Here is a 12,949-nt window from a genome sequence, read left to right on the forward strand (position 1 = left end):
GCCTACCTGTTTAGGATTAAAATGACACAGAGCAGGGCGGGAGACACACAATGGTATTTGAATTCTGGACATTTAGACAAAGCTCACCAATGGCCTAAACAGCCAAATGTTTAACTCATATTCTGAGAATATTTAAATCACTGTACAAATGAATACACAAGGCAGCATTTCTACTAGTGCAATCAAATGTTCTTCCCGCAGAAGAAAATTACCTGAAATTATGCCTGCTTTCAAAGAATGCTATTCCTCAAGCTTTTACTGGGGGGAGGGTGAGTTTGCTCCCCACCTCGCCTTCAGGAAGGAATGATGTACGCAGGGCGGACAGCATGCAGAGCTGACGGGAGTGCGGCTGTCTGCTTCATAAACTAGTCCTGTCCAATACTATTCCTCTCTCCCCATGGCATGCCTTCCCACCCACCTCTTGTCTAGTTGCAGCTAGTTTCTCATAATGAGGGCCGATGAGTCCTAAATTAACTGTTCGGCCCACACTCAGCACTGTTGTGCTAAGGAGGTGGTGCTGTTTTGGCCGATTGGCTTTGATCGCTTTCCTAGTGGATAGTGAGACACCACATAGGCAAATGCTTAATATCTGGTGAGCTCCTTGAGGCGCTGGTAGTATGAAGGGTTGCTAAGTCTCCAATCTCTTATTGCTGGTGAGCTTAAGAGGGTTCAGATATTGGCCCAGGGAGTTATCTTCTTGTTGAACAATGACCAGCAACAACAGAGGGAGCAAGCATGAGGTCCTTGGACTCCCTTTATGGATGCCTATGATAGGCACCATTCCCCTAAGGCTGAGTCACCTTGAGCCACATCAAAGTGTGGCCCAGATGGATGCTGAAATAAAAATGGTTCTAGCAGGCATCTAAAAGTAAAAGGTTCACAGATTGAAGCATTTAAGTAGGTGCATAGCATTATTGAAATCCTGAGTACCAGTTCTTTAAAACTAAAACTCATAGCCAGATACACACAAACACCAACCAAATGTCCCTAACGTGGTGACTGTAGATGCTAAAGTAGCATTCAGACAATGGATGGAATAGGGGGGGAAGGAAGGGGAGTTTGCTTCTCTAAAATTCTAAGGAAGTCACCTGCAATCTACCATAAACTTTACAGCACCTGCTTTGCATGCACAAGTCCCAGGTTCAATCCCCAGCATCTCCAGGTAAGGATGGGAGAGACCCTGCCTGAAAGCCTGGAGAGATGCTGCCAGCCATAAGGCAACTTCCCATGTTCCTATGATGTTTAAGTTGTGATTCCATGATGGTACACATCAGTTCCAGATAGGCCACTATGTCGGCTTTACTAGGGCTCCTGTGAGTTTGTGTGATTCGTCTAAGCCATAGAATCTTTACTGAGAATATTGAGATGACAGTCTTTGCGGATAAATCTAACTGGCATTGTGCTATAGCCACCAGGCATCCAGTAAACACTAGATTTTGGAAGGCATTATCAACATGCGTTGCATGTGTTATTCAAAAGACAACCATATCCATGGATCGCAGGGGGAAATGGGAAAATGTTCTACTAGGGGAGAGGAACTGGCTCTGCAGATCAATCGTAGTACACAGGCAGTGGTGGAGCTTCATGCTCCGGCACTGGGGGCGGAGAGCAGGCAGGGGCGTGGCATGCTGCCCGAAGGGGCGTGGCACTCAGCGCGCACGGGGTGGGGCCCCAGCTGCGATGTCACCCCACTGGGATCGCGATGCTGGGGGCGATGCGCTCCCCACGCCCCCCTCTTCCTCCGCCAGTGTACACAGAGCAATTCTATGCATATTTTCTCAGGAGTATAAGTCCTACAGTGCCACCAGAGCAAATTATTATCTTTCAATTTTTGTATTAAAATAAAAGTCAAATATAAGAAGAGGCCAGCAACTTGTTTCTTTTATTAGGACAATGGCCTAAGAAACCACAAAAGCAAACTGAAGACAATAGCTGGGAATGACATTTGAAAGTAAACTACAGGCAAGAAGAACCTGCTGCCCTCTAAATGCCTTTAGATTCCTACTCAGCCTCAACCAGCAAAGTCAATGATTAGGAATGATGGAGGGTGTAGTTCAACAACATCTGAAGAGCCACTGGTTCTCCGTCCCTTTCATATTGCCCCTGAATCTGGAGATCTGATTTAGTTATCATGCCTTTGAGGGACCCATTCTCCATGCATTTGTCTAATTACCGTTTGAAGCAATCGTAGTCAGCGGTCATCATCATTTCTCATGTCAGCAAATCCCATTAGGTAATCAAGATCTTATTTTCCTCTTTCTCCTGAATCTATGGCCTTTCAACTGCTTCAAAATCTAATGTTAAGCAAAAGTGGGGGAAACATTTCTACCCACCTTCTCCACATCTATTATGGCCCTTCTCAGTCCTTTCTTTTCTAAGATAAGGGAACAAAATGCTTTAGCCTTTCTTCAGGTGGAAGGTACTCAGATAATTCATGATATTTTTGGAACATTCTGGATTTAAGTGTTTCTGCTATAGTAGGGCTGCAACTGTACACTCAGAAGAGTACAGCAAGGATGAAGAACCTTTTTCAATCTGAAGGTGGCAAGGCTGTTGGGGGCCACATTCAGCAGTGGGGAGGGGCACACACACACACATACACACACACACACACCCCAAAAAAACCTTACATAGACACAGACAGACAACTATTACTCAGGGGATGCATATATTAAATTCTTAGTAAGTCCAATTAAGTTTCACCTTACATTTTCTCCACAGACTATCTCTCCTGAATGTGCAAAAGGCAAAAAGACCCCAGTAGTTCCAGAAAATTACAAATAACATTGATGCACGGCTGAACTGCAAGCCCTACCTTACAGCTATTCAAAACCTCAAAAGGGGGGGGGGGAGAGAGAAATGCAACTGCGCCTCAAAAACCGCATACAAGCAATTGCAGAATAATGGATACTTATTACATATTTGCAAGGAACACAAGCCTAGCACTTTGCTGAGACATTTCCCCTTCTGTTTTGATCTCTGCAACAGATCTTTGTGAGGAAGGAGTACAACTGCACATTTTGTACAACATCATCGTCTCCCCCCACTCTTCACCAGCTGTCTGATGAACAGTTGGTAGGTAGAAGGGGGCAAAGGAGACTGTATGCAATCTGATCCTTGGGCCGAGTATTCCCCATCCCCGGTGTACAAATCAAAGCTCCTCCTGAACCAAAAGCTAGCATTGGGCAAAGTGTTCAAAAGGAAGTCCATCAGTGACCTTCTAATCTAGCCACATACAGTGGAGGCAATAAAATAGCCAGAAATGTCAGTTAAAATATTTCTAATTAACTTTAGAATGTCTCTTTGCTAAGTAAGATTTACTTCTGAGTAAACTTTATAGCAGTATGTGAGTCACAGGGGAATCACAGTTCAGCTCTCACTGCACAGAACCTGCATTTTAATTCCACTCCCGCTTAACCAAGGAAACACAATGCTAAACAGATCTGGCAGAATCCTAAAAACCATGATTTAAAATTATTTTATTTTATTGAATTAATGATATAAATCAATCTGCCAATGATAATCCAAGACTTCAGGGTTAGGGCCTAGACCAGGCTTCCTCAAACTTGGCCCTCCGGATGTTTTAGGACTACAATTCCCATCATCTCTGACCACTGGTCTTGCTAACTAGGGATCATGGGAGTTGTAGGCCAAAAATATCTGGAGGGCCAAGTTTGAGGAAGCCTGGCCTAGACTGATTCAGGTAGCCATGTAGATATGCATACACAATTTGTATTTTTTAAAACATTCTTTAGAATATTTGTATACGGTATTTTATGTAAAGCACATCCAAATTGGTTCATCCAAATTTCAAAATAAAGCAGCAAAAAATAAAATACGCATTACTCACCAGATATTTCCTCTAGGCATTGTTTGGCAGTCTTACTATATGCCAGATCCATTTTTGTAGGACTGGTGCAGAAGTCAGCAGGTGGGAGAGAGGTACTGTCATTTTCTGAATGAGTTCTGAAATTAATCAAAGAGTTTCACTGTAGCACCTATAATAATCATAGCATTAACTGCCAAGTCCATGAATGGCAGAGTGGCACACATTTCATCAAAAGCCAGATTCTGGAAATGTCATTAGCACCTCTTTTCTTTTTTCTTTTTTTTCTTTTTGCATAACTTCATAGTGCTAAACTCTTCATCAGGACAGATAAGATTATATCCATATGTTGCAAGGGAGGAAAGTTTACATCTTTTTATATCACATATAACCAGACAAGGTGTCAAGGACTAAATGTCTTATCAAATTTCCCCTATAAGATGAAAGCTTAGTAGGAATGGAATGGGTACATCAATTTACTGGTTAGGACGTGCTTGGTTAACCAGGCACATGCTGGGAATGGCAAGTTTCTAAATGTTCTGCTGCTTTTGTGTCTCAGCTAAAGAATTATAAAGGGAAGAAGAAGAAGAAGAAGAAGAAGAAGAAGAAGAAGAAGAAGAAGAAGAAGAAGAAGAAGAAGAAGAATAGTAGTAGTAGTAGTAGTAGTAGTAGTAGTAGTAGTAGTAGTTTGGATTTGATATCCCGCTTTATCACTACCTGAAGGAGTCTCAAAGCGGCTGACATTCTCCTTTCCCTTCCTCCCCCACAACAAACACTCTGTGAGGTGAGTGGGGCTGAGAGACTTCAGAGAAGTGTGACTGGCCCAAGGTCACCCAGCAGCTGCATGTGGAGGAGCGGAGATGCGAACCCGGTTCCCCAGATTACGAGTCACCGCTCTTAACCACTACATCACACTGGCTCTCCCAGAAGCAAAACATTGCTGCCAAAGGCCAGGATTGGAAATAAACAAACCTTGGCTGTGGCTCCTGGTTAAGGTGGTGAGAGCTTAATCATGAGTCCAGGTTTGGCAGATACACTAAGTCAAACCATGGCTTAGCTGATGCATTACACTGAACCGAACCCAAAGGACATGGAAGGAGTAAAGCAACTGCGATCTCTTCCCCGGAGGTCGGCACACTTCCACAATCCTGGTAAACTACAGCTGCCTTACCATGATGTACAAACCAGGCCCGACTCACTCCATGTAGCTAAAAAATGCTTTCATTTCTTGAGTTTCACAACCACCACACAATCATGTAATTTTCAAAATTATATTAATTATATCATTAAAAAAATACTGTTGATGTTAATACACAGATTTTTTTTCCTAACTGATGTCTCAGTCCTCATACAGGTAATTTAAAGGCAAAATAGTAAGAAATGAGAACTTCATGAGAGGCAAAAAAAGAGAGCAAAACTGTTTTCCATGTCCCCTGCAAGTTACGTGTAATAATAAATGATAATTTCACACCTCGGACAATCGAAAGGCATTGATTTTTGCTTCTTCTGAAAACCCAAGGATTACATTTAGTCTGATTCGGAGAACTAGCTTGTTTTGTGAGTATTTGGCACTTTTTTAGCGCCTGATAAAAACAGAGCACACCTTGGAATGCTTTTCTAAAAGCATGTCTTTTAGAAAATAACAACCTGTCAGCTCTTTTGCTATGTTTACTACTTCCAAGTTGCTTATCTAATGGGTTTATTCAAAAGCATGCTGAAATGGATGAGGAAGCACACTGCAGAGCAGAATGCATGATCCTGATAATATTTTTAAAATGTTTAAAAGAGCATCATAAACAGAAAATGACATCTGATAAAATATACTGCGCTTGACTTTTGAATTTATTTTTTCAAGTTTCTGAGACGTAGTGATAAGTACTTTTTCATGTTTGGCTTTGGCCAATGCAATTATTAATTTACAGTAAACAAAGGTTTGGCAGCCATGACCTGAGGCAAATGGCCTAGTGCAGTTCTAATACTAAACAACAGCTTAATGTTGTGAGAATGAGCCAAAAAGAAACTTGAATTTCTGTGCCTCTGCTTTACTACTTCTTATTCTCCAAATCAGTGGTAAGGAAATTGAAAGAGTCCACCTTCAGTTTTGAATAAATCACAGTATCTCATTAACTCAGAATTCAGGAAACTGTGGCTAGTTTAACAAACCCAAATCGAACTGTGGCTTCAGATTCTAGTTTATTAACTAACCAAAATCAGAATAAACCACATTTTCCTGAGTTTGAACGTAACAGGAAACTGTGTTTTATTCAAAGCTGAAAGGGGGAGCATTCTTCTTCCCTCATATAAGCAGGAGGGATGGAGAGAGAGAGAGCAAGACTGAGGCTCACTGCAGAACATCTTTGGGAAACCAAACCATGTTTTTGGTGTCTGTACTGGCCCTCTATATTTCAAAGTTCTTAGCTTGTGATTTCCTGTTAACACAGACTCAAAGTATCTAGTTTCATAGAATAGAATGGGGTGACATATCTGTGGCCCTCCAAATGTTGCTGGTCAGCAATTCCCATCAGCTTGAGCCTACATTGCCAATGGTCAGGGATGATGGGAGACAGAGTATGGAAACATCCAACCTTGTGCTAGGAAGCTGCGGAGCTGTGCGCTGTGAGATGTTCTAAGGTGAGAAAGCCTCAGCTTAAGGAAAACTAGACATGATGCAAGCGATCCATGATTATGCTCTTCCATCATAAAAAAGAAGAAAAGCAGCCACACAAGAAGCTGAACCTCACTAGGAATGTGACATTGGGTGATGAGTTGAACTATTTCCATGCTATTTTCTCCCAGTTAAAATCTCAACCTCCTTCTGATGATTCTCTTTGCTCCACAGGGGAAAGTGTATGGGTAACTATATGGTACCTTAAGCTTTCCCAATGGAACTCATGAAAAGCTCTCAAAGGTTAATTTTCATGGGGAAAATGTTTCCAAGGCACAGCAGACCCAACCAGATTCACCTCCTCCCTGGCTGTTATTAATTTAAGCAAACACAATAGATCTTAATCACCATCTTCTGCATGATGTCTATTTTTGCCGTTAAAAGGCATAAACTTTCTGAGATGCAGTGCACTCAAACTAACAGCGGCATACTGAGTACAGAGATAGCCTGCTGGGTTGGGAAGACTACAGTGGCTTCTTATGAAATATGTTCTCTCTGATCACGTTGGAAAAGCCTCCCTGTTTTTCAAACATATTTCATTTTTAAACCAGTTGACCCATCAAACTCAAAATGCCCATTTATCCAATTGACTGGCTAAGTTATATAAGAAAATAGACTACCTTCGGCTATGTTATCTTTCTGGTCTGTGTACTGCATTCTGCCCTCAATTAACCCCTCTAACTTAAATGACTGTTCTTGCTAAATGAGGCTGCACTTAGCTGAGCACAGAAACCAAGCCATTGTATGTCTATCGTTAACAGCCATTATTCTGTGTCTGAACAACCTTTCCCACAGATATCAAAGATTTCCTTAGCTATTCTCTGACATTCCAAAAGCCATACAATTAATACGCCTTATACGGTTTGACAGGTTTCACTGCTTCAGTTGCCCTGAATGAATTCCAATGATTATTTGATTTTAAGGCTTGGGCATAGTATCAATATATCACAGTGTTAAATATTAGGGAAAACAAAATCCAGATTCACACTTTTGTACAATGAATTAAGAAATGTACAAAAGCGAAAATGGGAAAATATTCTTTTTTTATTTTTACCACCTACTTTAGCTCAGACTTGGCAGACCATTATTAAAGCACCACTTCAGCAATTATGCTTGAGCCAAAGATACAACCGTGAAAATATCTAGGTTAAATACTTTGGACTGTCTGTTGCTGGAAATCTTAGTGCTAGCTTTGACTGGCAGAGTTTGGCCTGCTGCCACTTCAATTTCGCAACAATGAATGTAAATGACATAAACTGTTAATTCGCTCTTGTGCTCATGCCTGTGATTTGCCATTTTAAGGACAGAGCAGCTTGTAATAAGCTTAGCATTATAATTCCTATGTTCACAGGCATACCAGCTAAGAAGCGGGTCTGGACTGAAAATGGTATTCAAATACTTGTGTAGACAAAAGAGAAGCTGCTTTCAAGGAGAAAGGGTTCAAACTGGCACCTAGCATCTGCACTGCACTCACATAGCCCACTACTCACTAAAGTGATATGCACTATAAAATAATACACTCCTCTCTCCAGAACTTTCCATTCAAAACAGAATATTTGTTTCCTTCAGTATGATTCATTGCTTCAGTCTAATCGAAAACCGGTTGCCTGAAGAATACATCAATAAGGGGAGAAGCAAGTGATGGATGAGTCTATAGCTTGGTCAACATTTTAAGGTGAACTAACTTACCATAATTCACACCTCTCAAGCTTCTTTAAAGCTTGCACTTCTCCAAACTTTGTGATCTAATTCTCAGTTCAAAACATGTGCAAAATGTCATGGCAAGATCCTAAAGTTATTTTAAAGCCCCATTCATGTATGATTTTTTTAAAAAGTAGATTTAGAGTGCATTAAATGCACCAAAAACTAAGGCAGCCCTGGACTAAGGCAGTATATGTTGGGAAAAAGCAGCAAGGCAAAAGCCAGCTCCAGATGGCTGGAATGCAAAACAGGATGTTGTGTTTTGCAGATGTACTGTTGGAGAAAAGGTGGAGCCTATTCTCTGTAGTGAGCACCGGATGTTAGCTCAGAGTGTCATGTGACCTGTGCTGGAAGTACAGGGGAGGAGTTGTGACTCTTCTGATGGAGACTGAAGGGTGCAGTCACATTTCTATGTACTGTTGAGTGACAGGAATAAAACATGTAGAAAGGACTCCTGTCTGTCTCATTTCTCCTCCCTGGGAGAATGCAGGGAGGGAGAGAGAAGCAGAGAAGCAGAGGGTGTGTTCTATCTCACGTCTAATGAGAAGAATCGCCGGGTTTGTTTACCTAGCCTGCCGGGGTCGCAGACGGACGGTAAACACAGTATCTCGCTCAACTGCCTCGGGGGAGGCCAGGTACCTCTGCCTGTGAGCCGAGATACTAATATATGGCAGCCTTCGGATGGTTGCGATTCATTGGACATCTGCATGAGAGGCTGGTGGATTTGTCCTCCTCTGCTCCAAGGGAGAAGGCAAGCGTCTGACAGAAGCCAGAGGCTGAACAGACCCAGAGGAAGGTGTTTCCCAAGCAACGGAGATCAAGGTATGCTGCATTTCGGGCGAAAAGTGTGAACGCAGGTTGATTAATTCCCTGGTTCACGGGAGCTCTGCGTTTGAAAAACAAAAGCTCCAGAAGGAAAGGCCTGCAGCTCAGAGGCTGAAGCCTGCATTCCACAAATTCCTGTGGTTAAAGATAAGAGGTCCTGAATGCACTCTTGCTACGTAACGGAAAGTTGGAAAGTTACTGGCATAGGGGCTGGACTGTGAGCCTGGGAAAAGCGAAACAAAGCCATAGAATGTTTTGGCTACACGTTTACGTGCTCTTGGAGGGACTTTCCATAGCAGCCAGAGTTTAGCTGCCAGGTGCAAAAGAGCGTAAACAACTTGCAGTTTGCCTGCCTGAGAAAAAAGGGAAAAAAACAACTGTTGGATTTTACAGCTTACTTGAGAGTGAGCTGGAGGCTTGGCTTCAAGATGGATGCCAAGAAAGGGGGAGCCCTGCCCTGTTCATCTCCCCTGACCAGAGACAGTTATTCATCATGGTCTGGATGGATAACTACCCCAGAAGGGGTGAGCCAAGATGATGCTGGCCAAGTTCTTAAGAGCTCATCGAAAGCTGAGGAGAGCTTTGACCCCAGAGGGGAGAGTGCAGGAACTGTGGCTGTTGGAACTATTGGTATTCCTGAACAAGGTGCAATGGGTGTTGCTGACAGGGGGAGGGAAGAACAGAATTCAAATCTCCCCACTGGTGAAGCTACTGGGAAGCATGGAGTAGCATTGAGCGCTGTCCGATGCTACAATTGTGGACAGACTGGGCATCTACAGCGGAGCTGTAGAAAGCCACGCCAGTCAAAAGGAGCGAAGAGCAGCTCCACGAAGCCTGAGGCGTCAGGCAAAAGCCGAACCAAGTACCAGGTGAAACCTGCAAAGGCTATGATGGCGAAAGGAACCACGCCAGATGTTGGGAACGCCTTCGTAATCGACACTGGATGTACAAAACATTTATGCCCGCACAGACAACTGTTTTCGACGTTAAAGAAGCAAAGCTTCACTGTGAAACAGGCCAACGGTCAAGAGTTGGAAGCGACTGGAATTGGAACTGTGTATCTTGAGAGTCTAAACTTGACTATAAGTGATGTTTACCTGGTTCCAGAACTGAAATTTAATCTGCTGAGCATGTCGCAGATTGCAAAGAAAGGACTGAAACTGTCCTATGATGCTAAAAGCTGCAAGATCTACAAAGATGGAGAACTGTTTCTTACTGCCAAAGAGAAAGATGGACTGTATTTGTTGACTTTTGATCAAAGTGATTACATGAAATGTAATTCTTCTGATTCTAACGAAATCTCTTTTGCAGGTGTGACCAGTGAGAGCACCAGGAAGGTGACCAAGAAGGTCAACAGAGCATTTCAGCGGGTGTATGCTGATGTGATTGGTCCTCTAGAACCATCTAGGGGCAATGCAAAATATTACCTTTTGTGTGTGGATTGTTTCACTAATTATTCTTGGGTGTATTTGATGGAGAAACCACAAGAAACTTTAGAAAAGTTTCAGGAGTTTTGTGACAAGGTTAAAAATATGCATGATGCTAACATTGATTGTCTTTTCACAGATGAGAAGCAAATTTTTCTGTTACAGAAGTTTCAGAAGTTCCTGGATGGAAAAGGGATAGACCACAAAGTTGCTGTTTCGACCGAAGCGTGGAACAGTGGGGTCTGTGTGAGGGTGAACAAAGAATTGCAAAAGGGGATGCATGCGCAATTGCTGAGTTCACATTTGGCACATGAATATTGGGCCGAATCTCTAGCGTCCTATCTTCATGTGTGGTTGAGAAAGGTCTCAACAGAGTTGGGATGTTCTCCTTTTGAGAAGCTGTTCAATAGAAAACCTTCTGTTGCCTATTTCAAGGTTTTCGGGTCTCATGTGAGAATGCCAAAGGCATTTTTGTGGGTTATGAAAAGGGTCTCTACAGAGTAATTTTGTCTGAATCTGGTCAGGTGATTCTCACAAAGTTCCTAGAGAGTGCTCCAGAGCAAGAGCGGGTAGTAGAACAAACATTTCCCACAGGAAACGATTCAGATGATGATGATGATGATTTTTCTGATGTCACAGATTACAGTGGTACTGATGATGACACTGATAGCTCAGAGAGTTCAGTTGTAACAGTCATTGAGAGAAAATCTCACACAATGGATAAACCTTCACAGATGAAGGAAGAACCACTGTTAGCCAATGCTACTGGTTCTCAACAAAGTCCAGAGGTTGAACCAGTGAGCACAGAGGATCAGAACCTCATACGCAGGTCTGAGAGAGTCACAAAGGGTGTACCACCAAAGAGGTACTCAAAAGAGTTTGCTAACTTAGCTGTTGCATGTGTTGCTATTGTTAACAACTCAAAGCAGGTTAAAGCAGTGTCTAAGTCAGAGACAAAGACACAACAGAGAGTAGCTAGCCAAGGTAATGCAGAAGCACTCATTCCTTGGAAGCCAGACAACCAGAGAGGTACACTGGTGAAACCAGTGGTGGGGAGTTCCAAGGGTGGAACTGAAACAACAGGGGACTGTTATATGTATAACAACTGTTTGTTTTCTTCTCTGGATCATGTTTTGCCAATTGATGCTTTTGGGGGAGGATGTTGGGAAAAAGCAGCAAGGCAAAAGCCAGCTCCAGATTGCTGGAATGCAAAACAGGATGTTATGTTTTGCAGATGTACTGTTGGAGAAAAGGTGGAGCCTATTCTCTGTACTGAGCACCGGATGTTAGCTCAGAGTGTCATGTGACCTGTGCTGGAAGTACAGGGGAGGAGTTGTGACTCTTCTGATGGAGACTGAAGGGTGCAGTCACATTTCTATGTACTGTTGAGTGACAGGAATAAAACATGTAGAAAGGACTCCTGTCTGTCTCATTTCTCCTCCCTGGGAGAATGCAGGGAGGGAGAGAGAAGCAGAGAAGCAGAGGGTGTGTTCTATCTCACGTCTAATGAGAAGAATCGCCGGGTTTGTTTACCTAGCCTGCCGGGGTCGCAGACGGACGGTAAACACAGTATCTCGCTCAACTGCCTCGGGGGAGGCCAGGTACCTCTGCCTGTGAGCCGAGATACTAACAGTATAGTCATTACAAATCCACTAAGATGTGTCCATGCACACCAAAGTCATGTGTGGTACATAAAGAGGGCTGGGGGGGGGGGAAGGAATGAACCAACTCTTTTGCTGTTTCTAAGAGGTTCCCTGCCTTGTCATCTAGAAGAAATCTTTTACTTGCCATAGGCTACTAGCGAAATAGTGGTTTACAAGCATGAACTGAGGATGTTCCATATATATGAGTATTAAAGCAGTTTTTGCTTAAATAAATTTGAAATGCAAATATGAAATTTATATCAATCAGTCTTCTCATTTGAATTACAAATGCATCTCTTCTGCATTAGTAACGATCAGCCTTTCAGATAAACAGCAAAAGAGAGGCTCACGCTGATCTTCAGCCTTAGAGAGTTTCGAACGGTTTGCTGGAATGAAATACCCAGAATATCTCCAACAGCCTTCTCTCTTATATTAAATGCGAAAATGAACTAAAAATGTATAATTATTCTGTTGATTTTTATCCTGAGAAAATTGAAGATACTGGCCACAAGGATCTAGGTGAGCAGAGCCAGCCAGCCAGCCAGCCAGCCAACCTCTCCACCCCACCAGGCTATGTATGTTTCAAGTGAGTGGGGATGTCATTCCATTCAGCTCTACTGGCTGAGCCAGCTGCTCTCACCAGATGGCACAAGCATCATTCGATTAGGGTTGTGCTCCCCATTCTACTTGCTATACATGCAGGTGGTAGGCCCATGGGGAGCTCCAAGGCTGGGGCTGAATGGACCTGGGATCCACTGAATCCCAAGGTTTGGTTGATGGCATTGAGGCTGATCCAGTGTGGGGTGGAGGGTAAGGATCAGGGGCGGAGGAAGGCGGGTGTGGTGGGGACTACCGGGTGTCA

The 12,949-nt window shown here is 43.0% G+C and overlaps 1 protein-coding gene across 8 annotated transcripts in view; it reads right to left on the bottom strand.

The window, feature by feature from the left end:
* The window catches only part of NAV3 (neuron navigator 3), a 431,035-nt gene that overhangs the window by 117,753 nt on the left and 300,333 nt on the right, over window positions 1-12,949 (bottom strand). For all 8 annotated transcript variants that reach the window (XM_081211182.1, XM_081211181.1, XM_081211178.1 and 5 more), the window contains one exon: window positions 3,851-3,966. In XM_081211182.1, coding sequence (XP_081067308.1) covers window positions 3,851-3,966 — 116 coding nt within the window. The remainder of the gene's footprint in view (window positions 1-3,850; window positions 3,967-12,949) is intronic.

This window comes from Podarcis bocagei (genome assembly GCF_964188305.1).
Source record: "Podarcis bocagei genome assembly, chromosome: 10".
Lineage (NCBI taxonomy): Eukaryota > Metazoa > Chordata > Lepidosauria > Squamata > Lacertidae > Podarcis > Podarcis bocagei.